The following is a 27,939-nucleotide window of genomic DNA, read 5'->3' as shown; positions in this document are numbered from 1 at the left end:
ATTGACTAGTTTTCTGTGATTATGGTTTCAGTGTGTCTGCCCTCTGATGCCCCCTTGCAACACTTACCGTGTTACTTGGGTTTCTCTTACCTTGGACATGGGGTATCTCTTCACAGCTGCTCCAGCAAAGCGCAGCTGCTGCTCCTTACCTTGGACAAGGCGTATCTCCTCACTGCAGCCCCTCCTGAGCTTGAACGTGGAGTGGCTCCTCTCAGTCCTCCTGCGTCTGCGCAGCCACCGCTCCTCGGATGTGGGGTTGCTCCTTTGGGCCGCCGTCCCTGACCTTGGGCATGGGGTAGCTCCTCCCGGCTGCCGCCCCTGGCCTCGGACGTAGGGTAGCTCCTCTTGGCCACGCTTCTGCGAGGTCCGTTGCAGCCGACGCGCTTCTGCTTCTGTATTCCCTTAAGATCACTAATTACCAAGCTCAATTCAAGGACAAGCATTGTGCCCAGGCTTAGATCAAAAATAGAATAGCTTAGGTAAAAAATGACTTCTCTTATGTCCAGAAAGATGCTCTTTCTCCTGCTTACATACTGGTGAGAGTAGCAGGGTGCGGGATCAGCTCGTGGACTTTCTTCTGATTGGTTGATGGTGAGGTAACAAGATGATGATTTCCTAATCTTATTCATCAGCCTTCTGGTTTTAACCGGCCTAGGGGCTTCATGCTGGTGGGCAGCAGATAGTCACCATGCTCCACCTGGGTATGGGTCACAGTTTCTGCAGTTTGACTCAAAAATGTGGGTGAGATCGTTTTGTATGTCCTTTGTGGAGGACCAGGGCTCTGCCGTATTGCTGAACTGTTGTTTAAGCCACCATTACTCTTCTTGCTTACCTGCTTTCCCTTTGTTTCTGTGTTCCTTCTCTTCTCTAATTAGTAGCTACTGAGTCTGCTGCTTAGAAGCCTTGCGAGACTAAAGCTTTTCTACAAACGAGGACCTGGGGCAGAGAGGGGTTTTTGTACCCAGCAGGGTCCTTCACGATTCTTCTCGGTTTCAGTCCCCCTCTTCCTTTTGATACTCCTCAGTGCTTGGGGGGAACAGGAGGGAGACAAGAAAGGGAATAAAGTTTTGGATACAGAAGTTAATCATAAACTCTGCAGGGAAACTCAGTTTTAGGAGGACTCAGTTTCAGATACAAGTGTTCTAAATTTGATCTATCTGTTTAAAATTCCTCATCAACCTTTTACCTAGTGGTTTAACAGCCTTTAATGATCACGAACTACATCAATGGTTCCCACTGGAGGTGGGAAGAGGTTTTGCCCCCGTCCCCCAGCAAACATTTGACAATTTGTTGTTGTAGTTCGCTCAGTCGTGTCCAACTCTTTGCAACCCCATGGACTGCAGCCAGGATTCCCTGTCCTTCACTGTTTCCCAGAGTGTGCTCAGACTCATGCCCATTGAATCTTTGATGCCATCCAACCATCTCATCCTCTGTTGTTCCCTTCTCCTCCTGCCTTCAATCTTTCCCAGCATCAGGGTCTTTTCCAGTGAGTTGGCTCTTCCCATCAGGTGGCTGAAGTATTGGAGCTTCAGCTTCAGCATCTGTCCATCCAATGAATATTCAGGGTTGATTCCCCTTAAGATTGACTGGTTTGATCTCCTTGCTGTCCAAGGGACCTTCAAGAGTTTTCTCCAGCACCACATTTCAAAGCATCAATTCTTTGGCTCTCAGCTTTCTTTATGGTCTACCTCTCATATCCATACATGAGTACTGGAGAAACCATAGCTTTGACTATACGGACCTGTATCGGCAAAGTGATGTCTATGCTTTTTAATACACTATCTAGGTTGGTCATAGCTTTTCTTTCAAGGAGCAAGCATCTTTTAATTCATGGCTGCAGTCACTGCCCACAATGATTTTGGAGCCCAAGAAAATAAAGTCTGTCACTGTTTCCATTGTTTCCACATCTATTTGCCATGAAGTGATGGGACCAGATGCCATGATCTTAGATTTCTGAATGTTGAGTTCTAAGCCAGCTTTTTCACTCTCCTCTTTCACCATCATCAAGAGGCTATTTAGTTCCTCTTCCTTTTCTGCCATTAGGGTGGTGTCACCTGCATATCTGAGGTTATTGCTATTTCTCCCTGCAATCTTGATTCCAGTTTGTGCTTCATCCAGCCCGGCATTTCACATGATGTACTCTGCATATTAGTTAAATAAGCAGGGTGACAGTATACAGTCTTGACATACTCCTTTCCCAGTTTTGAACCAGGCCATTGTTCCATGAGAACCATTTGAACATTTGACAGTATCTGGAGACAGTTTTTGGTTGTCACCACTGGAGTTCCCCTTCCTGCAACAACTGGAGTAAGTATTGGCATCTGGAGGGTAGAGGCCAGCAATGCTGCTAGACATCTGCAGTGCACAGGACCATCCCTGCAGCAAGCGATCTGGCCCACAGTGTCAGTACTGCTGAGTTCATGAAAACCTGGCATGCAGGGGTGGTATAGTGTGGGCATCAGAATTTTGAAATGATGAACCAAGGATGTGAACCACTAGCAGAGACCAAATGCTACAGGAATTCAGAGAGAGAGAGAAGACTGGTTTGGCAGAAGAAAGAGCCAGAGAAAGCTTTAGTGGAAACTGACTCAAATTGAAATTAGAAGAATGACTTTGATAAGTGAACGTTCAGAAAAATAAGGTTTTTGGTTGAGTCCAGCAAAGTTAAAACCATCTAGTTTTTAGGTGGATTGAGAAACTCTGGCCTTGGTCCATCACACAGTGGTGATTCTCTAAATCTATCAGTCCTTCTGCCTTTGTTAGCTGGGATTCTGTAAGGAACTTGCCCTCATCATCCATTTGATTACCCTGAAATACAGTTTATATAGGAAAGGCAGGGTACATGCTTGATTTTTTTCCTTTACTTATTGGTGTTCCTAATAACAAGCTGATGCTTTAGCAACTTCCACAGTTGAACAATGGGTTCTTCCTCCTTGTAATGTCCATACAAACTTGTGATATGGTGTTAGTTTTTTAGTCATGTCTGACTCTTTGCAGCCCGATGGACTGTAGCCTGCCAGACTCCTCTGTCCTTGGTATTCTCCAGGCAAGAATACTGGAGTGAGTTGCTGCTCCCTCTTCCAGGGGATCTTCCTGGGTCTCCCGCATTGCAGGCAGATTCTCTACTTGTGGCTTTTTATGTATTTAATATATTTCAATATTTTGTGGTCATCTAAAAAGACTTTATTTTGAAATAATTTCAGTATTACATAAGGATTGCAAGAGTATAAAATCATACATACTCACACCTAGATTCTCCAAATGTTTAATTTTTACCACATTTTTGCTTTATCCTTTCTATTTCCCTGTTTACATGTATTTATGTACACATGTGGATCTGTGTATTTTTATAATATTTTAAATCTTTTGAGGATATGTTGCAGACTTGATGCCTCTTTGTCCTGAAATACTTCAGAATCCTCAAAGACAAGATCACTGTTTATGTAACCTCAGTACAACGATGGAAGTCAGAGAGTTAACCCTGATACAATTGCTAACCTGTACACCGGAGCTGTGTTCTCTGATTGTCTCAAAACTGATGTTCATGGTACAAGAATGACCTGGATTGATGTCGCATTCACTCATCATGTCTCTTCAATCTCCTTGAGTGTGGAGTATCAGCCTTTGTGTTTCATGACATTGACATTTTGCAAGAATACAGGCTAGTTATTTTGTAGAAAGTCCCTCAGTTTGGGTTTGTCTGAGGCTGTCTGCTGTCTCGATTCTGGTTGTTGTGTGGTATCGTCAGAAATGCCACAGAAATGATGATGCATTCTTCTCAGCGCATCACCTCAGAGGCAAGGGACACTGATTTGGTGCATTCCCGATGACCTTTGTTAAAGTGATGTGTGCCACGCTTCTCTGCTGTGAAGTTGTTTTTTTTTTTCTATGTCATTAGTAACTGTTTTTGTGGGGGAGATACTTTTAGACTGTAAATATCCTATAACTTCTCCAGCTTTCACTCAGTGTTTTTAATATCCACTGATGATTCTTGCTTGAACCAAGTATTATTTATGACAGTTGCCAGTAATGGAAATTTTATGAATCCATCATTCCTTGTGTGTTTATTAGCAGGATTTTCAATCTTAAGGAAGAGTTTTCCCTTCTTCCCTGTTTGTTTACATCAGTGTAGACTCATGAGTTCATATGTTATCAGTGGGTTTTAATACTTAGCTGTCATTATTTATTTTGATCAGATTGTCCTGGGTTTGGCCAATGAAAGCCCCTTTGAACTGGCTCTAGTGCCCTTTAGACACGTTCACTTCACTCTCTAACACAAGGTTTAAAGACTCATCTCAAACTCTTCTACCTCAGCTCCAAGGAACCCTGGTTCCTTTCAGTGAAAAAGAATGGTATTTAGAAACCAAGATTTGGGTGTTGTTTTAATGAAATACATAAATTAATGAATCAATATTTTGATGCTTATATCGTCCTCTTGGCCATTGGGAGCCCCTTCAAGTTGACTTGTATCCTTAGTCCCAGTAGTCTTTAGAGCATTCTTGCTTTCTGACATGCTCATCTTGTGTTTGTCCTGCTGCACGCCTGGAATGAGTCATTTCTCCAAGAAGTTTCCATTCCTATTAGTGGGAAATAATATTCAGAACCTTGTTCTGGACACTTGAGGTGCTTATCATTATTGAGTTATTGTTTCTAGTCCTTTTCAATGGATACAGCTATTTTTAAAAAGAAATAATTTCATATTAATATTTTCTATTGCGACTTAAGGGGTTTTACTTAACTACTTTGATTTTTATACTTTCATTTCTTTTTCTCTTATGCTTAAGTTTTTAACTCCTAAAAATTACAAGTAGAATTACCATATGATCCAGCATTTCCCCTGGAGAAGAGAATGGCAAACCACTTCAGTATTCTTGCCTTGAGGGCAGGAGGAGAAGGAGGCAACCGAGGATGAGATGGTTGGATGGCATCACTGACTCAGTGGACATGAGTTTGAGCAAACTCCTGGAGGTAGCGAAGGACAGGGAAGCCTGGTGTGCAGCAGTCCACGGGGTTGCAGAGTCGGACACGACTGAGCGACTGAACAACAGCTGGCCGTTCTACTCCTGAGTAGAACGCAAAAGAATTGAAAGCAGGGATTCAAACGGGATGTTTCTACAGCCGCTTTCATAGCAGTGTTATTCACAATAGTCAAAAGATAAAAGCAACTCAAGTGTCCATCAACAGAGGAATGGATAAACAGAGTGTGGCATACACGTATGATGGAATATCATGTGTCCTTCACGAGGAAATTCTGACAGACGTTGCAGCCTGGACACGTTTCCCCGCCGGAGTCAGCCTGGTGAAGACTGGACTGTGTGTGCGTTCTGCTGGGCCTTCCGCATAGTCAGGACAAGGGCTACTGCCTATTGCGCTTTACACTCACGGCGTGCTGGGTGTGCGGCTAAGTGTCTCACAGTGTTTAATCCTCACAGCAGCCACAGAGGCCCAGAGAAGAGAAGCAGTGTGCCCAGGGCACCGAGCTGTTTTTACTAAGTGGCAGAGCTGAAGTTAGAACTCAGGATCATGAGGCCCTAGAGCCCCAGCTCTGTAATTACTATGCTGAGTGACTGTTGCTTACGGCTGGCGATGCCGTTAGTTGCGTCAGGGAGGGAGTTTTGTGTTCACATTTGTGGGTGACTGGGGACATTTAGGTGCAGCCTGCATCCGGGGCTTAGATGGGAGCTCGGACTAGAGAAGCAGATTTGGGAGTGGGAGTCGGGGTCAGGGAACTCTGTTGGGTACACACGTCTGGTGAGAAAGCAGCAGAGGGAACTGCCCTGGGGAGCACCCACTGTTTGCAGGGCTGTAGGATGGGAAGGAAGGACCGGAAGCCAAGGCTGGATGGGAGGGTGATCAGCGGCGGCAAGTGCTGTGAGGTGTTCAGGGACCAGGTTTCGCCACAGCTCTGCCAGAGACTTGCTGATCCTGGTTGGGCTGTTTACCATTGCTCCCTCAGTTTCCTTATCAATAGGGTGGGGCTTGGAAATGATGTTCTTCTTGGTGTGATGAAGACATCCTGCAATTACATAATGATGATGGGTACATGATACTGAATGTGCTGAAAACCACTGAATTCTGTGTACACTTGAAGTGAATGATCTTTATGATGTGAGTGAATTACATCTCAATTAAAAATGAGCAAACCAACCATGTTCCTCCCAGAAACAGGTGCAGGTTAAGTAAAAGGAGAGAATCTTGTGACACTGCCCAGCATAGCATGTGACCTGTGGTAGAAGGACTTGGCAAATCTTGAATTTTTAAAAAATGTTATGTATCTATTATCTATTTATTTTTGTCTGCGCTGGTCTCTGTTGCTGCACGCAGGCTTGGTCTAGTTGCAGCGAGCAGGGGCTACTCTCTCAGCTGCAGTGCTTGGTCTTCTCACTGCGGTTACTTCTTCCTCTCTTTTTCTTTTTTTTTGCAGTGGTTTCTCTCATTGCAGAGCGCAGGCTACAGGCACATGGGCTCAGCAGTTGGAGACTGAGGGCTCTGGAGTTCGTGGGCTTCAGCAGTTGTGGCGCACAGGCTCAGTTGCCCCGCAGCATGTGGGACCTTCCCGGACAATTTTCTAACTGGTGGTGTCTCCTGCACTGGCAGGTGGATTCTTCTTCTTCATTTTTTAAATCTTTTATTTATTTTAAAAATTTTATTTATTTTTTAATTGGTGGAAAATTGCTTTACACTTTTATGTGGGTTTCTGGCAGGCAGATTCTTAACCACTGGGCCATCAGGGAAGACCCAGCAAATGTTGGATTTTTGAGGAGGGCCACGGGGTCACACATTCTGGAGGGCACTGTCCTTATTGCCTTCGGTGCTGGGGACACCAGTATACCAAGACTGTGCTGAATTTGTAATCCAGTGTCTGGATCTGTGTGCTAAGGTGCAGGGGGAGGTACCTGAATGTCTAAGTCCCTGAATATATGTGCAAGGCCCTGGGGTGTGGCCACTTAAGGAGGCTTCTCTCCTTTGGGACCCTTCCTCAGCTGGATGCTGCTGCTGCAGTGCTGGGGGCTGTTAGGGCTGTGCTGGGCGTTTCCAGGTGGACTTCTTCCTGGCCTCTTAGGATATGCAGTTCTCTATTGTCATTCAGTTGCTCAGTCATGTCTGACTCTGTGATCCCCATGAACTGCAGCCTGCCAGGTTCCTCTGTCTATGGGGATTCTCCATACAAGAATACTGGAGTGGGTTGCCATGTCTTCCTCCAGGGGATCTTCCCAACCCAGGGATTGAACCCAGATCTCCCACATTGGAGGCAGGTTCTTTATTGTCTGAACCACCAGGGAAGCCCATGCTGAGGCCTAGCATGCAAGATTTTAAGCATGACCTTACTAGCATGGGAAATGAGTGAAATTGTCCAATGGTTAGCACATTCTTTAGTACTACCCTTCTTGGGAACTGGGATGAGGGTTGACCTTTTCCAGTCCTGTGGCCACTGCTGGGTCTTCCAGATTTGCTGACATATTGAGTGCAACATTTTGATAGCATCATCTTTTAGGGGTTTGAATAGCTCTACTGGAGTTTCATTGCATCCCCTGGCTTTATTGACAGCAGTGCTTCCTAAGGCCCATTGACTTCATCCTCCAGAATGTCTGGTTCTGGGTGACTGACCACACCATCGTGGTTATCTGGTTCATTAAGATCTTTTTTTGTACAGTTCTTCCATATATTCTTTCCATCTTTTCTTGATCTCTTCAATCTACTCGGTCTCTTTCGTTTCTGTCTTTTATCGTGCTCATCTTTGGGTGAAGTGTTTCCTTGACATTTCCAGTTTTCCTGAAGAGATCTCTAGTCTTTCCCCTTTTGTGGTTTTCCTCTGTTTGTATGCATTGTTCATTGAAGGCCTTCTTGTCTCTCGTTGCTGTTCTTTGGAACTATGCGCTTAGTTGGGTGGACCTTTCCCTTTCTCCCTCGCCTTTTGCTTCTCTTCTTTCTTCAGCTATTTGTAAAACCTCCTCAGATAGCCGCTTTGCCTTTTTGCTTTTCTGTTTTGGGGGGATGGTTTTGTTCAAAATCTCATGTACAATATTATGGACCTCTGTCCATAGTTCTTCAGGCACACCATTTACATCTCTATTTTGGCCTCAATTAATCTTTAGCAAAAAATTGCTCATGGCCTCCTGCTTTCTCATTCACTGAGAAAAGCTGTCCTGTTCTTCACATCTGTTGAGGTAGTTTGTCAGAGATGTTGGGGTAGGAGGTGCTCAGGCATTAAAGCAGGGAGAGGAAGGAACAGTGGGGGTGGGGGGGGGGAGGTTTTGCGTTTTTGAATCACGCTGGTGATATGACACTGCTTTCTGAGATTTCAGCTCCGCCCATGAAGCTAGGACACTAGAAGGGAAGGGGGCAGAGAAAGCCCGGACGCCAGGAGCATCCAAACATCTTCAGATGCGTATGGTTTGAAGGGCTTGTTTCCTGTGTCCTCTACACGCACATCGTTTTCGCTCCATTACTGATTCACATGGTCTGAAAATGCAGCTTTGGGGGCAGGGTGGCTTTTGCAGTAAAATGCTGTGGGCATTCTTTTGGCAGGAAAGATGTTGACCGTCCTGTGGTTTTCTGAAATCATGTGCAATTATATCATCAACCACATAAGGTTTTCAAGACTTAAAAAAAAAAAAAAAAAGACAAGGAAATGTTTTTGCACTTCATTGGATAATATTGTTTGTGTGCTCTCAGTCACTGAATGTCCCCAAAGAAGCCTGTTTTAATTGGTCTGAGACTGACAGACTGTGGCCAGCCATTGCCAACAAATAATGTGTGGGTTTAGTATGTGTGTCCTAGAGCTCACGCTGTTTTAAGTATAATAATTTATGGTAAAGGTAAGAGTCTTGCCAGAAAAAGAAATGGAAGTGCAGTCTGCTGAGTTTGGCTCTTAACTTACATATGGATTTGGGATTCCAAAATAGCAAACTTATTTACACAGTAGAACCCAGTTTGAACAACAAGTCAGAGTACTGGCTGGAGTCGGCCTTGTGACATGGGCCAGCCTCAGGCCAACCAACAGACAGCTTTCTGGAGCAGCAGCAGCCTGAACCCTTCTGTCCTCTGAAAACAAAGCCCTCGGAGGTTCGAAGCAAGCACAGCCTGGAGCGCGCCTGGTAGAGCTGGCCTCCCAGTCCCTGCTTTTCTTCTGACTGCCTTGAGCCCTCAGCAGGCTCCCTGCTTTGTCTTCATCTCTCTCTTTCTGCTCAACAGTCAGAAACTTATGTGCCTTGGCCCCCTTGGCTCCCTTGCTTAACTACTGCCCAATTCGTGTTCCCTGCCAGGCTGGGTGCCTTTAGCTCCTGGGGGCATCCCTGCCTTTCCCAAGCAGGTAGTTTCCTTGTAATTTCTGCATCTCTCAGGTCTGTAGCTTGGACATTGTTTAGCTGGAGAAAAATAATGGAACGGAGATCGTGGGGGAAAAGCATTGATTGCAGGTTAAATGATTGACACCTGTAATTAGCTCCTTTCTTTCGGAACCAAAATGTGTTTGCTTGTGGCTCTATTGTCTCAGGGGAAGGAGGGTTGTATTTTAACTCATGGGATGGATGGCCTCCCTTGAGTGGAGCAACTCAGGGATTATTTTTCTTAGAAAACTGAGATGCTGCTGTCGTTGGATCCCTTTGAGTAATCAAGCTGTGTGCTCTGTCAGAGACTCTCGACTGGCTCGTAGTTCTCCTTCCGTGCTCCTTGAAGAAAAATTATGCACGGAGGCCTTTTCCCATGGCCTAGGGTTAGGGAGGTTCTGGACCCTGGATAAGTCCACCACTAGGCATCTGGGGTAGAAGAGAGGTATGTGGAGAGGCCAGCTCTGGGCCCTGGGACAGAGCTTCTGGGTACCCGCTGGCTTCATGGGGAGGCATGAGTATCAGAGATGACAAACGGGGCTTCCCTAGTGGCCCAGTGGCTAAGACTTTGAACTCCCATGCAGGGGGCCCAGGTTCAATCCCTGGGCAGGGAACAACTACCGCCTGTGCCGAAACTGAAGACTGCCACAGCCAAATAAATATTTTTTAAAAAAAGAGAGAGAGAGAGAGATGACAAATGGACTGTGCCCAGCATGAGGCCTGAGAACATGCTCATTACATTGTTGATGCTGCCTAAATGCAAGCTGTTGTCTTTCTGAAGCACTGCTACTGCACAACTAGCTTGTTGAGACCCTTTGCGTACTATGCCACATGGCTGCAGACCTGAGAGCTTGCTTATGCTTTAGGGTGATCTCTCGTTTGGCCCGCTTTAGAGCAGCTTAAATTCCCTGGTCTCCAGACTCAGAAAGATGGAAGGGAAAGACCTGCTATGCCTTTTCTGCAGTTCTAGTCTCAGGGACCCCCAACTGAGCATCCGCTGAGAGTGGTTAGAATGGAACTACTTCTTGAAGTGCGGTGGCATTTTAACAACTCACCTGTTGGATCTCTGTGACTAAATGCCAAACGTGCTCATCTTTCAGATATTGTTTTCAGTACTGGTGGGAAGTTGTTGTTATTTAGTCATTAAGTCATGTCTGACACTTTGGCCACCCCATGGACTGTAACCCATCAGGCTCCTCTGTCCATGGGATTTCCCAGGCAGGAACACTGGAGTGGGTTGCCATTCCCTTCTCCAGGGGATCTTCCCAATCCAGGGAATGAACCCACATCTGCACTGCAGCTGATTCTTTACCACTGAACCACCTGGGTAGCTCCACGGCTGGGAAGAGAGATATTTTAATTTTGAATGTGCCAGAGTTGATTAGAGCTTGGTCTGATTCTGAAGGTACTTTGAACCCTGCTCGTGTGTGTGTGTGTGTGTGTGTGTGTGCGCGCGCGTGCGTGTATCAGTTAACAGGTCCTTGGTTGTTGCTACCCTGATGAGTAAATGAGCTTCTGTGTTTTACTCTGTGCATTTATTTAATTGGAGGATAATTACTTTACAATATTGTGATGATTTTTGCCATACATCAACATGATTCAGTGACAGGCATGCATGTATCTCCTTCATTCTGAACCCCCCTCCCACCACCCTCACCACCCTGTCCCTCTAGGTAGATTCAGTTCAGTTCAGTTCAGTTCAGTTCAGTCACTCAGTCGTGTCCGGCTCTTTGCGACCCTAGGGAGGCACGCCAGGCCTCCTTGTCCATCACCAACTCCCAGAGTTCACTCAGACTCATGTGCATCGAGTCGGTGATGCCATCCAGCCATCTCATCCTCTGTCGTCCCCTTCTCCTCCTGCCCCCAATCCCTCCCAGCATCAGAGTATTTTCCAATGAGTCAACTCCTCGCATGAGGTGGCCAAAGTATTGGAGTTTCAGCTTTCGCATCATTCCTTCCAAAGAACACCCAGGGCTGATCTCCTTTAGAATGGACTGGTTGGACCTCCTTGCAGTCCAAGGGACTCTCAAGAGTCTTCTCCAACACCACAGTTCAAAAGCATCAATTCTTCAGCGCTCAGCTTTCTTCACAGTCCAACTCTCACATCCATACATGACCACTGGAAAAATCATAGCCTTGACTAGACAGACCTTTGTTGGCAAAGTAATGTCTCTGCTTTTCAATATGCTGTCTAGGTTGGTCATAACTTTTCTTCCAAGGAGTAAGCGTCTTTTAATTTCATGGCTGGAGTCACCATCTGCAGTGATTTTGGAGCCCCCCAAAATAAAGTCTGACACTGTTTTACTCTGTGCATTTAAATTGTGAGTGACCTAACAAAGCTGCATACTGACCAGCACACCCTTTTTGTGTTTCCCAAACTCATTTCCCTCCACACACTGCTATGTAGTGTTAATAGGCATCCTGAGAAATAAAACCATTTTTTGTTCAGGTCATGTAGTCCATGTGTCAGATGAAGGTAAACAGGTTTTTGACTGTGGGGCTTTTCAGAAAGGTTAACATGCTCATGTGTTCCGAGGACCTCAAGACCAGGAGGGATGTCATTATGATGGAAACAGCATGGAGCTTAGTGTGAGAAAACCCAAGGCTGGGTGGCCGTGGGGGCCGCAGCCAAGCACTCTGTGTGAATTCAGGACTGCTGCTCTGTAACTGGAAGAGTCAGCCTGCAGTAGTTGTTTTCAAACTTAAAATAATTTTTTTTTAAGCACGACAGAAATATTTTCCCAATGCATAAACCAGACTGATGATTTGCAAACTGTGCTTCCTGGAGTGTTAGACCAGGAGACTATTAACAGGTGTTCTGGGGAATTCCCTGGTGGTCTGGTTAGGACTCCGCATTTTTACTGTTGAGGGCACAGGTTCCATTCCTGGTTGAAGAACTAAGATACCTGGGAACTAAGATCCCACAAGCTACACAGTGTGGCCAAAAAATAAAAATAAAAACAAGTGTTCTGTTCCTTGAACAGAAGAGTTTAGGAACCAGTAAAACAAAAGTACTTGGGTGAGGGGCTAGGTTCTGTGCCTACACTCCACCTCACCCCCAGCTAAGGAATTCAGTGTGGAAGCGAGGCACCACCAGACACAAGCATTCACTGACTCTGCTGCTCTCCAGAAAACCTTCTAGAGCCTCCTGCTGGTCCCCAAACTCTCAGTGATCCTCAACCCACACCCCTAACCCTGCCCCAAGCCCCTGGTACCTGGTTAGTTACCTGTCTGTGTATTTTGGGGTGTGGTGGCTGGGTTGGAACAGAGATTCTGAGCACAGCAAGCCCCCAGGTGCCACTGAGCTGTCAGGGTCGGGGAAGAAGCCGTGTGACTACATAGGAGCCATGCAGGTTAATGTTATTCCAGACATCTTCGAATCTGGAGAGTCATTTTTACACCTGGTGGTTCTTAAGACTCCTGAAAATTGTTTTTAAAAGCTGTGACTTTTGCTTGTAGGTGTATTTTTAAATAAGCTTTATGAAATCCTTTGATAAACTGGTGATCATGGAAGGTTAGGATTTTGTCTAATCTTGCAAGATACTTTCATAGATGCACAGGTACTGTTCTCTTAGGTGTGAGGGGGGAGGGTCCTTACCATCCCATTGGTGACAGCGTGTGTGTGTGTGTCTGTGTGTGTGTGTGTGTGTGTGTGTGTGTGTGTGTGTGTGTGTACATGCTAAGTTGCTTCAGTCGTGTCCCACTCTTTGCGACTCTGTGGACTGTAGCCCGTCAGGCTCCTCTTTCATGAAGATTCTCCAGGCAAGAAAACTGGAGTGGGTTGCCATGCCCTCCTCCAGGGGATCTTCCTGACCCACGAATCAAACCTGCATCTCTTTTGTCTCCAGCAAGCATTGGCAGGCGGGTTCTTTACCACTAGCGCCACCTGGGTAGCCCAGGCTGCCTTTTTCCTTTCTTTTTTTAATGAAACGAGCAATATTATGTAGGTTTCAGGTGTACGACAAAGTATAAGATTCAGATGTATATATATATACACATATATATATACATTCATGTACACATATATATACATAAGCATATCATATGTTAGGCCTTGGAGATGATGAACTTTTCTGATAAAGAAATGGGACTGATGTGGATTTTGGAGGGTGACTTTCATTTTCCCTTTAAGTGTATAATATCATTTTAAAATATTCATGACTAGTTTCAAAACAAATAAATGATTCTTAGAAGTCACTAAAACGTAGCTCCTAATAAATATGAATGTTTCCCCAAAGTGTTTACACTTAAAATTATTTAATTTTAAAAATAAAACCACACATACTTATTGTAGAAATTTTGGAAAGTAACAGAAGCCTAAATTAAAAAAAAAAATCCACAATCCTGCCACATAGATGGATCCCTGAAATTCCAAACGTTTTATACTTTTCTTTGTTTTTAAAAAATCTAAATAATATAGTCAATATCTTTACCTTAACAGTCTGTTATGAATTGATTTGTAGGGAATTCCTTGGTGGTTCAGGGATTAGGACTCTGAGCTTCCAATGCAGGGGCCTGGGTTCCATCCCTGGTCAGGGAACTAAGATCCTACAAGCTGTATAGCCAAAAAAAAAAGAATTGATCTGTAAAACCATTTGAGTCTGGTATCTTCAACAGTGAGTGGTATAGTAATGTATCTATCCTACAAAAATTTTCATTGTAGTAAATACCCAAGACCTGTTGTGCAGGTTTAGCTCTATGCCAAGGTGCCCTTTTTAGTCAGTATGAGCTTGAGTATGCCATAGTAACAAACAAACGTAAAATCTCCATGGCTTAGGACAAGGGAGGTTTCCTTCTCCCTCGTGTCATGTGCTCATCTCAAGTCAGTGGGAAGCTGGCTGCCCATCAGCCTCACTCAGAGGCCACCCCCACCAGAAACGCTACTGGCGAGCTGGAGGAGAAGCATCATGAAGTTGCTCACAGTTCCTGAAGGAAGCCAGAGGTAACAGGTGTCTCGTCCGCTCACCTTTCTTTGTCCAAACTCAGAAGCAGAGCCAGGTTTTGAGAGGCTTGAGACTCATATAATTTTGGAGACCCACTCTTAAGGGAAAAGGTTTAGAATTAACAATATAAAACTAGGTACAATAGTATTTAAGAATGAGAAGCACACAAAATTACAAATTTTAGAAGTATTTTCCTTCTGTTTTTTTTTTTTTTTGGCCTCCACTAAGATATGGAGAAGGCAATGGCACCCCACTCCAGTACTCTTGCCTGGAAAATCCCATGGGTGGAGGAGCCTGGTAGGCTGCAGTCCATGGGGTCGCTAAGAGTTGGACATGACTGAGCGACTTCACTTTCACTTTTCACTTTCATGCATTGGAGAAGGAAATAGCAACCCACTCCAGTGTTCTTGACTGGAGAGTCCCAGGGACAGCGGAGCCTGGTGGGCTGCCGTCTATGGGGTTGCACAGAGTTGGACACGACTGAAGTGACTTAGCAGCCGTTAAGATAGATGGTATTTGAATGTTAGTATGATCAGTTAATTTTGAAAAAGTGCACAAAAATTGATCTGAAGTTTAGGAGGACATCAGAGCCATCTGGGGCTTCCCAGGTGGCACTAGTGGTAAAGAATTCACCTGCCAAGGCAGGAGATGCAAGAGACATGGGTTCGATCCCTGGGTTGGGAAGATACCCTGGAGAACCCACTCCAGTATTCTTGCCTGGAGGATCCCATGAACAGAGAGCCTGGCGTGTTATAGTCCATGGGGTGTTAGCACACACCGGCCAATTCAACCTTTAGTTTGCCCACTCCCTTGTGTCGGGTGATGTCATTACACAATCAATATGCTCTTATACTGCATATGTCAACTTATTGATGGGTGTGTGTAGGAGGCTGTCATTGGAACATTTGTCTCTTCAGGCTGTTGCTATGCGTTGGAGGCAACTTTGTGTGCCATTTTATTTGGGACTGTCAGACTTTGTCAGCCCAAGATTTGTCAGATACTTTATAATGTGATCTGCTACACTGGCTACATAAATTATATTAATCTCCCACACATAGGTATTTTCCCTTTATAGTACTGCTGCAGGTTTCTGCCCTATGAATCCCAGAATTCTCATCAGTTCTATTTCATGTGATTCCCACCAAAATGGGAGGAAAGGTACAGTGTGTTTATAATTGGATACTGTGCCTTATGGGGTATATCCCTGTTGGGAAATAACTTCCATTTAGGCACCGATGAAAAGAGAATTGTCCACTGACGACTGTTTCACGCATTTGATTATCTGAAGAATTCTGCTAAAAAATTCTAGCTTCTGGCCCCTTGTGATTTCAAACCCCTTCTTCCTTCACCACTCAGACACTTCTAGCTTGGCATGGAAGGGCATGTTGATCTTGTGAATTTTAAGGCCTGTTTCTTCATCATTATGTCAGATCAGCACATATCTCGAGGCCGTTGCTACAGAGGGAAGACTAAGTGGCTGTCCGTGGAAGCGACCGCTAGACCCAAATTCAGTCTCTTTCACTCAGCTTCCAATTAACCGACTCCCCAAAATGCCCACTGTTACTCCATCACCACTGGCAAAAGGCATTGTAATGGATGGGAAGTTGAGGCACAAGCTTCATCATCCTGAAAATAAATTCACCCTGGGAAACTCAGCCCCAATCTCCAACCCTACCGTGAGCCCGGAAGTCAGAGAACAGGCTGTACTGTGAACCATACTGTTGTTAGCACAGTGCTCCAGAAGGGTCCTGATGGTTTTCACTCCCACCAGTAGTAACAGGGGGTTATTTTTAAACTTTTATGTCATCTTAATCAGCCAGCTGTTTGCCCCCCATCCACACTTTTTGACGTTGCCAGTCATAATCAGCCATAGTTGTGGAAATTTGACAACCTTTTTTGTTTTTTAATTTATTTTAATTGGAGGCCAATTACTTTACAATATTGTGATGGTTTTTTGCCATACATCAACATGAATTGGCCATTGCCATATATGTGCCCCTCCCTCCTGAACCCCCTCCCCATCCCAACCCTTCAGGTTGTTACAGAGCACTGACAACCTGTTAATATCAACACCTGTCAAGCAAATATTTACTCCTGAGCAGTTGGTAGGTGCTACGCAGAACGGACTCTCTTCCAGGGTGCACCTGTGATCTCCTGGTGAGCAAATGCAATGGCTCTTCCTTATTTACCTCTTTTTTAACATCCCTGTACAGTCTTACATGCATCTTTGTTTACTGCGGAATTGTTATAAGTTGAATTGCATGATTCTGTAGGTGCTTCGAAGTTGTTGGCTTCCAGTGTAACTCTGAGTCCCTGTTTTCTTTCTTTTTGGCCATGCCACATAGCATACGGGATCTTAGTTCCCCAACCAGGAATGAAACCCATGTCTCTTGCAGTGGAAGTGCAGGGTCCTAACCACTGGACTACTTGAGTCTCTGTTTTCTTATTGGCTATTAGATAGGTTTTACTTCAACAATGACTGTTAGATTTGTGCTGGAGGAAATTTGACATTTCCTGTACCAAAAGGCAGGCAAAAAAAAGTATTCTCCTTACTAGAATTTATGGTTAGTTCATTTATGAGAAAGGGGGCAAGAATATACAATAGAGAAAAGACAGTCTTTTCAGTAAGTGGTGCTGGGAAAACTGGACAGCTCTGTGTAAAAGAATGAAAATAGAACATTCTCTAACACCATATACAAAAATTTAAAAATTGGCTTGAAGACCTGAATGTAAGACCATAAAACCCCTAGAAGAAAACATAGGCAGAACACTCTTTGACACATGTGGCATCTAAAATATAGCACAAATGAACTTATCAATGTATAAAACCGAAACAGACTCACAGACATAAAGAATGGGCTTGTGGTTGACAAGGGGGAGAGGGGATGGGAGAGGTACGGATTGGGAGTGTGGGATTAGCAGATACAAACTGTTGTATATAGAATGGATAAACGATAAGGTCCCTGCTCGGGGAACTGAGACACCACGTGCCTGCTGCTGCTGCTGCTGCTTAGTCCCCTCAGTCTGGCTCTGTCGACCCTGTGGACTGTAGCCCGCCAGGCTCCTTCGTCCGTGGGCACTCTCCAGGCAAGAGTACTTGAATGGGTTGCCATGCCCTCCTCCAGGGCATCTTCCCAACTCGGATCAAACCCCAGTCTTCTGCATTGCAGGTGGATTCTTTACCATCTGAGCCACCAGGGAAGCCCCAGCACCACAAGAGAAGGTCGACAAGTCACAACACACCCAAATTTTTTAAAACAGTGTATAGTTTATGTTAGAGTATTACAAACCACCTAAACACCTATCAGTGGGTATTACTGTATGTCTGTAGTTGTGTATGTGTGTGTATTTATGTCTAACTCTTGTGATACTGTGATTTGGAATAATGAAATATGTATTTGGTCTTCATTCCATTTCTGGCACAGAGCTCTTAAAACTCATGGAATTTCCTAAGTGATAAGAGGTGTTTGATATCTATATTTTTTATATTTACAACAAATCTCTTTCAGCCACACCTGAGTTTGTGTTAAATGAGATGATTTTTGGAAAGCTCCTAAGGATGGGGGCTGATTGCCAAGGAAAGCAACTAGGTGATAAGAGAGTTGGAACTTTTAACCTTACCTGCCGACTTCTGGAAAGGGAAGGGGACTCCAGATTAAACTCTATAAAAACTCTTGAACAGGATTGATCTTCCACGTTGGTGAGCCAAAGCACATCCAAGTGCTGGGGGTGGGTGCACTTCAAATTCCAGACAGAGAGAGGTTCCTGTAATTGAGACCTTTCTGGACTTTGCCTTGTGTATCTCTTTATCTGACTCTTCAATTGTATCCTTTAATAACTTTATAATAAACTAAAGTGAACTTTGTAGTAAATCTAGAACCTTCTCATAGAGGCCTTCCATAGTCACTCTGCCTAAAATTTCCAACACCCTTGTCCTAGTTACATTTCATCTTCCTTCCCTGCTTTGATTTTTCTCCTTTGTACTTATCACTGTCTAATATGATACATTTTAAAATTTAATTTAAAAAACTCTTCATTAGCATATGAGCTAAAGAACAGGGAATTTTGTCTGTTCTGTGCACTCCTGTGTTGTGTGGCCTATCTGATTTGCATATTCTTGAAACCATTTTTATTTTAATATGTAAGAATGTAGGTGTTACCTTCTCACACAAATATGGTTGAAGTTAGCATACCAGAAACATTTGTAACTCATTAGTAGAGTGTATTCTTTCTTGCCTAAGATTACTAGATCCAATTACAGGGGTTAAAAAAAAATTTTTTTTTCTGGAGTTTCCCTTATATAAACTATTTCTTTGTGATTTGATTATAAGTCAGGCATATAATTCAGATGGAGAATTAAAGTGTCTGGTTCTGTAGAGAGTTAGGAGAGCCATTGGGAGCAGAAAGTGTGTGCTTAAAAGGCCTGTAATTGTAACGTGTTGACTGTGAAGAAAGCTGAGCGCCGAAGAATTGATGCTTTTGAACTGTGGTGTTGGAGAAGACTCTTGAGAGTCCCTTGGACTGCAAGGAGATCCAACCAGTCCATCCTAAAGGAGATCAGCCCTGGGTGTTCTTTGGAAGGAATGATGCTAAAGCTGAAACTTCAATACTTTGGCCACCTGATGCGAAGAGTTGACTCATTGGAAAAGACTGATGCTGGGAGGGATTGGGGGCAAGAGGAGAAGGGGACGACCCAGGATGAGATGGCTGGATGGCATCACCGACTCAATGGACATGAGTCTGAGTGAACTCTGGGAGTTGGTGATGGACAGAGAGGCTGGTGTGCTGCGATTCATGGGGTCGCAAAGAGTCGGACACGACTGAACTGAAATGAACTGAACTGACATGGAAATATGGAAAGACTACATATTGTTAAACAGGCATGGAAAAAGGAGAGTCTCCCTTCCTTTCACGTGGAGACTGATGAGTCTGTCAGGAATTGTTGGGGTGGGTTTGTAGAGGCTCCCTGAGCCCCCATTTACCTGCTTTGTGCAGGTTCGTGTGCTTGGTGCCTTGGGAGTGAAGGGAGGTGGACTGGCCCCTGCCGTCCGAGAGCTCAGGAGGCAGAGATGCGTAGTGGCAGGTATAAAAGATGGGATGCAACCGCAGACCAAGCTTTCCTGAGGGAGGTGGGGATCAGTCATGTGTGGCGGGGAGAAGCGACATCAGGGAGCGCAGTGGGAGGAGGTGAGCTGATCAAGGCACGAGTCGGACCCCTGGAGGAAAAGAAGGGCCCCAGAGTAGCCTGGGCCTTCTGTTTTCCCCATGTTTCAGTCATCTGGGGATCTTGTCAAAAAGCAGATTCTGACTCTGGGGGTCAAGGAGAGGAGGCAGAGAGTCTGCGTTTTCATCTATAACAAGCTCCCTGGTGATGCTGATGTTGCTGGTCTTGAGGACAGACCTGGGACCACAGAGCTGCCTGCCCATTCTTCCTCCACCTTGGAGGTGGAGGTCAGCCTGGAAGCTCTGGCATAGGCTTGACAGGTGGTAGGTGGTGAGGAGCTGGGTTACAGAAGTAGGGTACAGGCCAGGAGCCCAAGACTGGTCTGGTTTTAGGTGTAAGACCACCTGACTTTTCCTTGATCACAGGGCCATTAAACTCAGTCCCTGGGCCTCCTCCTGTTCCTGAAATGTCGCTTTAAAAGTTGACCTGTGATTTTCATTGACACCTATTTGCCTTCATGATCTCTGATCTCTTAGGACATATTGCTAGAGAGTGTTACTTTGGTCTTTCAGAAAGAAGGTGTTTCTAATGTTGGTAGATTTTAAATATTTTTATAAACTTCCCAGGCTGTCTCTTCACGATCAGATCCAATGATAAACTTGAAAATATTTATTTGGCCGCATCAGGTCTTAGCTAGGGCCTGCAGGATCTCTGTGGCAGTATACAAGATCTTTCGTTGCATCATTTGGGCTCTCAAGTTGTGGCGCTTGGGCTTAGTTGCCCCCAGGCATGTGGGATCTTAGTTCCCCGACCAGGGGATGAGCTTGCATCCCCCACATTGCAAGGTAGGATCATTCATCATTTAGTGGTGCTGAGTCTTAGTTGTGGCACAGATGGTCTTAGGTGCATCACATGGATTCTCATTCGGGCACCTCGACTCTCTAGTTGTGCTGCTCAGGCTTAACTGCTCTGCAGCAAGTGGGTTCTTAGTTCCCCAACCAAGGATTAAACCCTCGTCCCCAGCATTGCAAGGTGGATTCTTTTTCTTTTTTTTTGCAAGGTGGATTCTTAACTGCTGGACCGCCAGGGAAGTCCCTCCAATGAGAAACATTTTAAAAAGCACGGCTCATAAATTAATTGTAGTTGTTGTTCAGGCACCAGGTCATGTCCAGCTCTTTGTGACCCCATGGACTACAGCATGCCAGGCCTCCCTGTCCCTCACTATCTCCCGGAGTTTGCTGAAACTCATGTCCATTGAGTTGGTGATGCTATACAACCATCTCATCCTCTGCTGCTGATTTCTCCTTTCACACCTAATGATTTAATTAGGTGGGCCTTATTTTTGGGTAGGACTTCTAAATGGAGGGGTTATACAAGTCCTTCTGTATATTGTCTGTATATTGTCACCCTGCTTATTTAACTTATATGCAGAGTACATCATGAGAAATGCTGGACTGGAAGAAACACAAGCTGGAATCAAGATTGCTGGGAGAAATATAAATAACCTCAGATATGCAGATGACACCACCCTTATGGCAGAAAGTGAAGAGGAGCTAAAAAGCCTCTTGATGAAAGTGAAAGAGGAGAGTGAAAAAGTTGGCTTAAAGCTCAACCTTCAGAAAACGAAGATCATGGCATCTGGTCCCATCACTTCATGGGAAATAGATGGGGAAACAGTGGAAACAGTGTCAGACTTTATTTTTCTGGGCTCCAAAATCACTGCAGATGGTGACTGCAGCCATGAAATTAAAAGACGCTTACTCCTTGGAAGAAAAGTTATGAGCAACCTAGATAGTATATTCAAAAGCAGAGACATTACTTTGCCAACTAAGGTCCGTCTAGTCAAGGCTATGGTTTTTCCTGTGGTCATGTATGGATGTGAGAGTTGGACTGTGAAGAAGGCTGAGCGCCGAAGAATTGATGCTTTTGAACTGTGGTGTTGGAGAAGACTCTTGAGAGTCCCTTGGACTGCAAGGCGATCCAACCAGTCCATTCTGAAGGAGATCAGCCCTGGGAGTTCTTTGGAAAGAATGATGCTGAAGCTGAAACTCCAGTACTTTGGCCACCTGATGCGAAGAGTTGACTCATTGGAAAAGACTCTGATGCTGGGAGAGATTGGGGGCAGGAGGAGAAGGGGACGACCCAGAATGAGATGGCTGGATGGCATCACGGACTCAATGGACGTGAGTCTGAGTGAACTCCGGGAGATGGTGATGGACAGGGAGGCCTGGCGTGCTGCGATTCATGGGGTCGCAAAGAGTCGGACACGACTGAGCGACTGAACTGAACTGATAAAAGTCCTACTAAAACTGTCTCAGTCAGCCTCATAGACCTCACACAAGTCTCAGTCAGCCTATGTGATATCAGCTGAACCAGAAGGGTAGTTGCAAATATTTTAACACGGACACCACCAAGACCCGGCCCTGTTAATGTTTGACATCACCCTGATAGAGACTGTGAGTGAGAAACGCATGGAGGCGGCATCCACTTACTGGGGCAGAGGCAGAATTGAAAGCGCTGTGAGCCTGCTCCTCTCTGCTTCCTCACGGGGGCTGCACGCGCCAGCCTGGTGCCGGTGTCCTGTGGTGGCATGGTTGTTCACATGTGGAATTTGATCCTTTCATTAATGCCCCTGTACCTATTCTTACGTAAGAATTGGATCAGGTCACCTTCCTGTCTGTGATACTGCCATCCCCAGGGGAAAACTCCGTGGTTGTTGTGTTGTGGTGGCATTTGAGTTTTATTTAAAGGCGACAGGCACGTGTGTCCACAGATGTGTGCTAACCATACATGTTCATGTGTGTCTGCAATTTTCTTCCCAGGTCTTGGCCCTGATCGCATTCATCTGCATAGAGACCATCATGGAGTGCTCCCCGTGTGAAGGCCTCTACTTTTTTGAGTTTGTGAGCTGCAGTGCGTTTGTGGTGACCGGAGTCTTGCTGATTCTGTTCAGTCTCAACCTTCACATGAGAATTCCCCAGATCAACTGGAACCTGACAGTGAGTAAAAGTCATGTTCTCTGACTAGGAAAGGATCGAGTCGAGTGCTCCACGGCTCCCAGGAAAATGAGGAACCATTCCATGGCATGTTTGGGACTGGTTCATTTTGATACATAAGTATTCCCTTGTAATACAACTGTGAAATTTTAAATTTCCATCCTGGGTTGAATAACATGACTGCAGAATTAATGGGACCTTCACTAATGACAGAAACATAACGATTATTCTGACTTCTTTAAAGATGTCATTTCAATTTGGAGATCCTGTGAGACGATTGGTAATGTTGATATTTATAGAATATGGGAAAGAGAGCATGGAATGAATACATTTGCATATTTTCACACTGGACCTGAAAGCCGTTTGCAAAAGTGCTGATTCGGGAAGAGCTGAAAATATGAATGAAATTGCCATTAACTTGCGAAACCTAGGAAATATTATTACTATTAAATTCAGAGCAGCTGGGAGGTCCCAGAGGGTTTTACTGGGTTGATCAGCGAGTCTTGAGGAAATGTGTCCTTTGCTCTTCATGGTTTGGGGCTCTTAACTCTGATGGCCCTTAGTCTCTGATCGGCACGGGAAGCTCAGGGCCGGTCACTCCCAGGCCCCCTTTCTGGACTTGTGTGACTTGTCCCTGCTGTGCCAAGCAGGAGAGTGAACTTAACAGCACTTTGTTGTCTTGATATTTCTTTGCAAATAAGCACATGCAGGATCTCAAAGAGAGCCAGTCAGGGAGACACAGGAAAGCCCTATCAGCCGCCTCGGGTTGCGGGGGAGGGGCTCTGAGCCCGCTTGCGCTCACGTGGGCTCCTCTCCTGCTGGCCGGGCACGCGCCTGCAGCACTGAAAAGCATGGCCTGGAGCGCCCGAGCCCGGGAGGAAGCAGCCTGGCTGGTCGCCTTGCCTGGCGGGGCCACTCCCATGGTGTTCCAGTGGGGGAACCAAGAGGTGACCATCTTCCTGACAGAGTGCAGTCTGCGTCATTCAGACCCTTTTAGGAAGAAAAATAAAAGGAGAACTGGGCTAGAAAAGTTGTCCATTGAAAAGTTGGTTTCATCCTTACATTGAAAAGGAAGAAATAAGCTCTAAAACCTCAAGATTTACTGGAGGCATTTCATCACAGTTTTTGGTGACAGGTTTCAGCTCTTTTTAAGATAAAGTCTATGTTAAAGAAAATGCTTCCAGTGTTGTGATCTAAATTGACTGTAACGAACAGGCAGTGCAAGAGTACCTCGCAAACCTCCCCCAACCAGCATGCAGGCTCCGTGGGGGCAAGGTCATCGTCATGGGGTAGGGTACATTGGAAACCCAGACCCCTAGTGTCTGCCTCTGCAGCTGCTGCTAAGTCGCTTCAGTCGTGTCCGACTCTGCGCAACCCCATAGATGGCAGCCCACGAGGCTCCCCCATCCCTGGGATTCTCCAGGCAGGAACACTGGAGTGGGTTGCCATTTCCTTCTCCAATGTGTGAAAGTGAAAAATGAAAGTGAAGTCGCTCAGGCGTGCGCGACTCTTATCAACCTCATGGACTACAGCCTACCAGGCTTCTCCACCCATGGGATTTTCCAGGCAAGAGTATTGGAGTGGGGTGCCATTGTCTTCTTGCCAAAATAAATACCTTTGAGGGAGGCGCTGGGCTGGGCTGTGAATAAAACCACACCAGAGATCCTGTTTGACAAAGACAGCTACTAAGATGGTTAAGACCCAGGGGCTTTGAGTTAGGCTACCCTGTCTGTATTCAAGTCCAGGGTGGCTCTTAAGAGCTGTATATGACTCTGGGCAAGTCACTTAGAGCCCCCAAGTGGAGATAGTGGCATTTTTCTTGCAGGGTTGTTTTAAGAATGAAATGAGACAAATGTGTACAAAGGCTCCAAACCAGTGGGCACTGCTGCCAGTATGAGAAATAGTAACTTTACTGTGAGTCAGAGGCCATTGGTGTCTGTCAGCCACGTCATTCTCCTGTAGACTTCACCAGCTTTGACTTCACACCCTGAATTCTGTCTTATCTACTTATTTGACAGCCATAAATTTATTAGAAGACTTCATACCTCACTCAATTGTATAACATAGGCAATTATAGCCATTTTCTTACAATAACTTCTAAGGAAGTAGAATCTGCAAAAATACTGAGTCACTCTGCTGTACACCTTCCTTTTTTTTTTTTTTTTTTTAAAGAAAGAATTGCCAGGAATTCCTGGCAGTCCACTGGTTAGGACTCTGCACTTTCACTGCCGTGGGCCCGGGTTCAATCCCTGGTTGAGGAACTAAGATCCCACAAGCGGTGTGGTGTGGCCAAAAAAATAAATAAATAAACAGTTAATTTTAAAAGGACCCCTGATCCCAGATCACCATAACAACAAAAAAGACTTCAGGTTCTAATTAATTTGTTCAGGACTTTATCTCCAGAAATACCTATTTGGTGAGCTTTCTTAAATACCTAGTTTTTCTGTTTTAACCTTGAAAGTCTTTCCACTGGTTGGCAACCACATGTTGGGGGTTGTATCAAAATGCATCTCTTTCACTGGAAAGTTAACATCCCTCCTTTTCTTTAGGATGGTGTTGGCTGGGGCAGATGACTGGGTGGTGCCCCTGGCCTCCTCTCCCACCCTGTCCCTCCGTCCTTTCGTCCTTTTCCTGCCACTGACTACCAGGGTCTCCCACTCCCCGTAGCTGGCAGTCAGAGCCCTCCAGCCCTGGAAGCTCAGTCAGACTTTGTAGAGGAGGGAGGTCCGCACATGTCTGCTCTACTTGCCTACTTCCTGATCTCTCTTCTCAGCTTTTGTTGTCAAATACAGCATATTCAGAGAAATCTGTAGAAGTCAAAGTACAGTTTAGTGAAGAATGATAAAGACTATGTAGCCAGACCCCTGGGTCAAGAGTTAGGACAGTGTCAACACCCTACAAGCCTCCCATGTGTCTCTTCCAAACATGGGGACTGCCTTTTCCCCTCTACCATCCACTCCCCCGACACTCCGTCCTTGGAAACCCTCTGGTCAGGATCACTGGGGGTCGCTGTGCTCCTGGACCCTCTGCCCTCTTCCCAGTCCCGCCGCCCCCACCAGTTGTTTCAGCCCTGGAGTGCGCCCTCAGTCTCTCTCCTGCCCTGCTCTCTCCTCTTGCCTCTGATGACACCACAGTCTGTTTTTCTTCTTCCTCTCTGTGTTCCTTCTTCGATGGCCTTTGTGGTGTCTGCTGTCCTCAGGTCAGGACAGGTGTTTCCTGCCCTGAGAACCCAGGCTGGGTGCTCTGGTGAGCTGAGAGCAGTCTGGAGCCACCCAGAGGGGCCACCTGCAGAGTCCTGAGGCTTTGCTCTGACTCATTGTGTGGTAGTTTCTGACACCACTTTTGACACCAAATATATAAGGCTTTTTTTCCCCTACACCAAATCTGTGTAGTTTTTCCACACTGAGTAATTCTCTAAGACCAACTGTGCTGTGCTTAGTCGCTCAGTCGTGTCTGACTTTCAACCCCATGGATAGTAGCCCACCAGGCTCCTCTGTCCATGGGGATTCTCTTGGGTATTCAGCAATTCAATTTAGTTCTGACACTAATTCCTGGAGTTAATGCAGACTCCACAGGTTAAAGGGCAACTAAGGGCACTCAGGAAATGTTAAGGAATCTGGGACAAAGACCAAATATATATTTTTCATTATGCCAAACTCATCTTTTCTAGAACTCAACTTCCTTGAGGCCCTTTATTAGAGGTGTCTTGGATCCTAATTAGGTTAGTACTCAGTGAGACACTGGGAGTTGTATGATTGGCGCAGTAGGCTCTCTATAGATGGTAGCTGCCCCATAATTCAGGGGGGTCCAAAGGGGCTTCACTGATAGCTCAGAAGGTAAAGAATCTGCCTGTAGTGCAGGAGACCTGGGTTCGATCCCTGGGTCGAGAAGATCCCCTGGAGAAGGAAATGGCAACCCGCTCCAGTATTGCTGGCTGGAGAATCCCATGGACAGAGGAGCCTGGTGGGCTACAGTCCATGGGATTGCAGGAGTTGGACACGACTTAGTGACTAAACCATTCCACAGAAGAGTTCCCGTCCTTTATGTCTCAGTGCAAAAAGAATTTAGCGAGAGGCAAAGTGATAGATAAGAAGTGATTTATTAGAACCGGATGCTTGTGAGGGTTATAAGCAGCTGGGTGAGAGGGCTACAGTTTTAAAATCAAAGGAAAAGTGGGGAGGGGAAAAAGACCACTTTTTTTTCCTCTTTTTTTTTTTTTTTTAAGTAGATGTCATGCCTCCATCATCAGCTCCTCCTCCAGGTTGAGTGGGGGAGTTTTTTTGTCCCTACCTAATTAAGCCAAGATGGTCATGGGACTGTGGAAATGTTATTTCAGGTCCCAGCACAGTGAGGATCTTTACTTTGAAATGTTGCCTTTCCATAAATTACTGCCTTTTTAGATGTGCAGAGAGCATGTCCTTAGGGGTCATAACCTGCTGAGCTCCCAGGCAGCATGTGGGTCTCCTGCGCCATTGTTTGACTGTCTTGGGGCGCATCTCATGCTTGTGCTGCATGGTTTTGGTGCTCAGGAAGCCTGCTTGGTTTTGTAGTTAAGCAAACCTGTTTTCTTAAGTGACTGTTAACTTACAGGAGTCTCCCGAATTTTTTTTACTTACAATCCCTTAGTGGGATTAGCTGTTCAGTGACCTACCCTGTCCCTCTCCTCTGTCTCCGCCACTCTGTCATCAGTAGTATGGCCAGTCTCACGGTACTGGGGCTGTCAGGGCACAGTGTGGGCTGAATGGTTGTAAACCTCCTCTCTTACTCGTGTGTAGAACTGACTTCAGCCAGGCGCAGAGCCTGGTTATTAAGCAGTGGGGGTGGGCACCTGTCTGGGGCCAGGCTTTGGGAGCTGAAAGCAAGCACGGGGTAGACGCTAGCTGCTCTTCTGTGTGCTGTGTGTGATGCGGTCTTGTGTGAGGTCTGGGAGAACACAGTGGATTCCTCAGGGGAGGAGGCCTGGAGCAGGTCAGTTGGGGAAGTTCAGAGGAAATGCCAGATTCCAGTTGGGCCTCAAGGGATGAATAGGCACTTGCTGGGCACAGAGTATGGAGGGGTGGGGCACACTGTAGGGTGGTCCACTCTCTGGGACTGCAGCAGGATCGTGGGCTTAGGGCCCCGTGGGGCTGGGTATGTGATGGAAATGGGCAAGTGACGAGATGGGCCGGCGGTCCGTGAGACCCAGAGGTTGCTCTCCTAAGTCCCAGCCAGTTGTGTTACTTCACGGGACTTTTAAGAACAATTTTTCAGGAACAGCTGAAAGTTGGATTTTTTTTTTTTTTTTTTGGTTGCACTGGGTCTTCGTGGCAGTGTGAGGACGTTCTCTAGTTGTGGCACAGGCTCAGCAGTCATGGTGCATGGGCTTAGTTGCCCCACAGCATATGGATGTGAGTTCCTACACCAAGGATTGAACCCGAATCCCCTGCATTGGGAGGTGGGTTGTTAACCACTGGACCACCAGGGAAGTCCCTGGACTTTTTTTTTTTCTTTTAAAGAAGTTTCTTATT

General features: G+C 45.7%; 1 protein-coding gene across 1 annotated transcript in view; it reads left to right on the top strand.

Annotated features, from left to right (window-relative positions):
• Window positions 1-27,939, top strand: part of CMTM4 (CKLF like MARVEL transmembrane domain containing 4) — a 73,543-nt gene that overhangs the window by 42,079 nt on the left and 3,525 nt on the right. Inside the window, exon 2 of the mRNA XM_068993260.1 lies at window positions 22,259-22,435. Coding sequence (XP_068849361.1) covers window positions 22,259-22,435 — 177 coding nt within the window. The remainder of the gene's footprint in view (window positions 1-22,258; window positions 22,436-27,939) is intronic.

The sequence above is a fragment of the Capricornis sumatraensis genome, chromosome 20, assembly GCF_032405125.1.
Source record: "Capricornis sumatraensis isolate serow.1 chromosome 20, serow.2, whole genome shotgun sequence".
Taxonomy (NCBI): Eukaryota; Metazoa; Chordata; class Mammalia; order Artiodactyla; family Bovidae; genus Capricornis; species Capricornis sumatraensis.
This window is presented reverse-complemented; position numbering and strand designations above follow the sequence as displayed.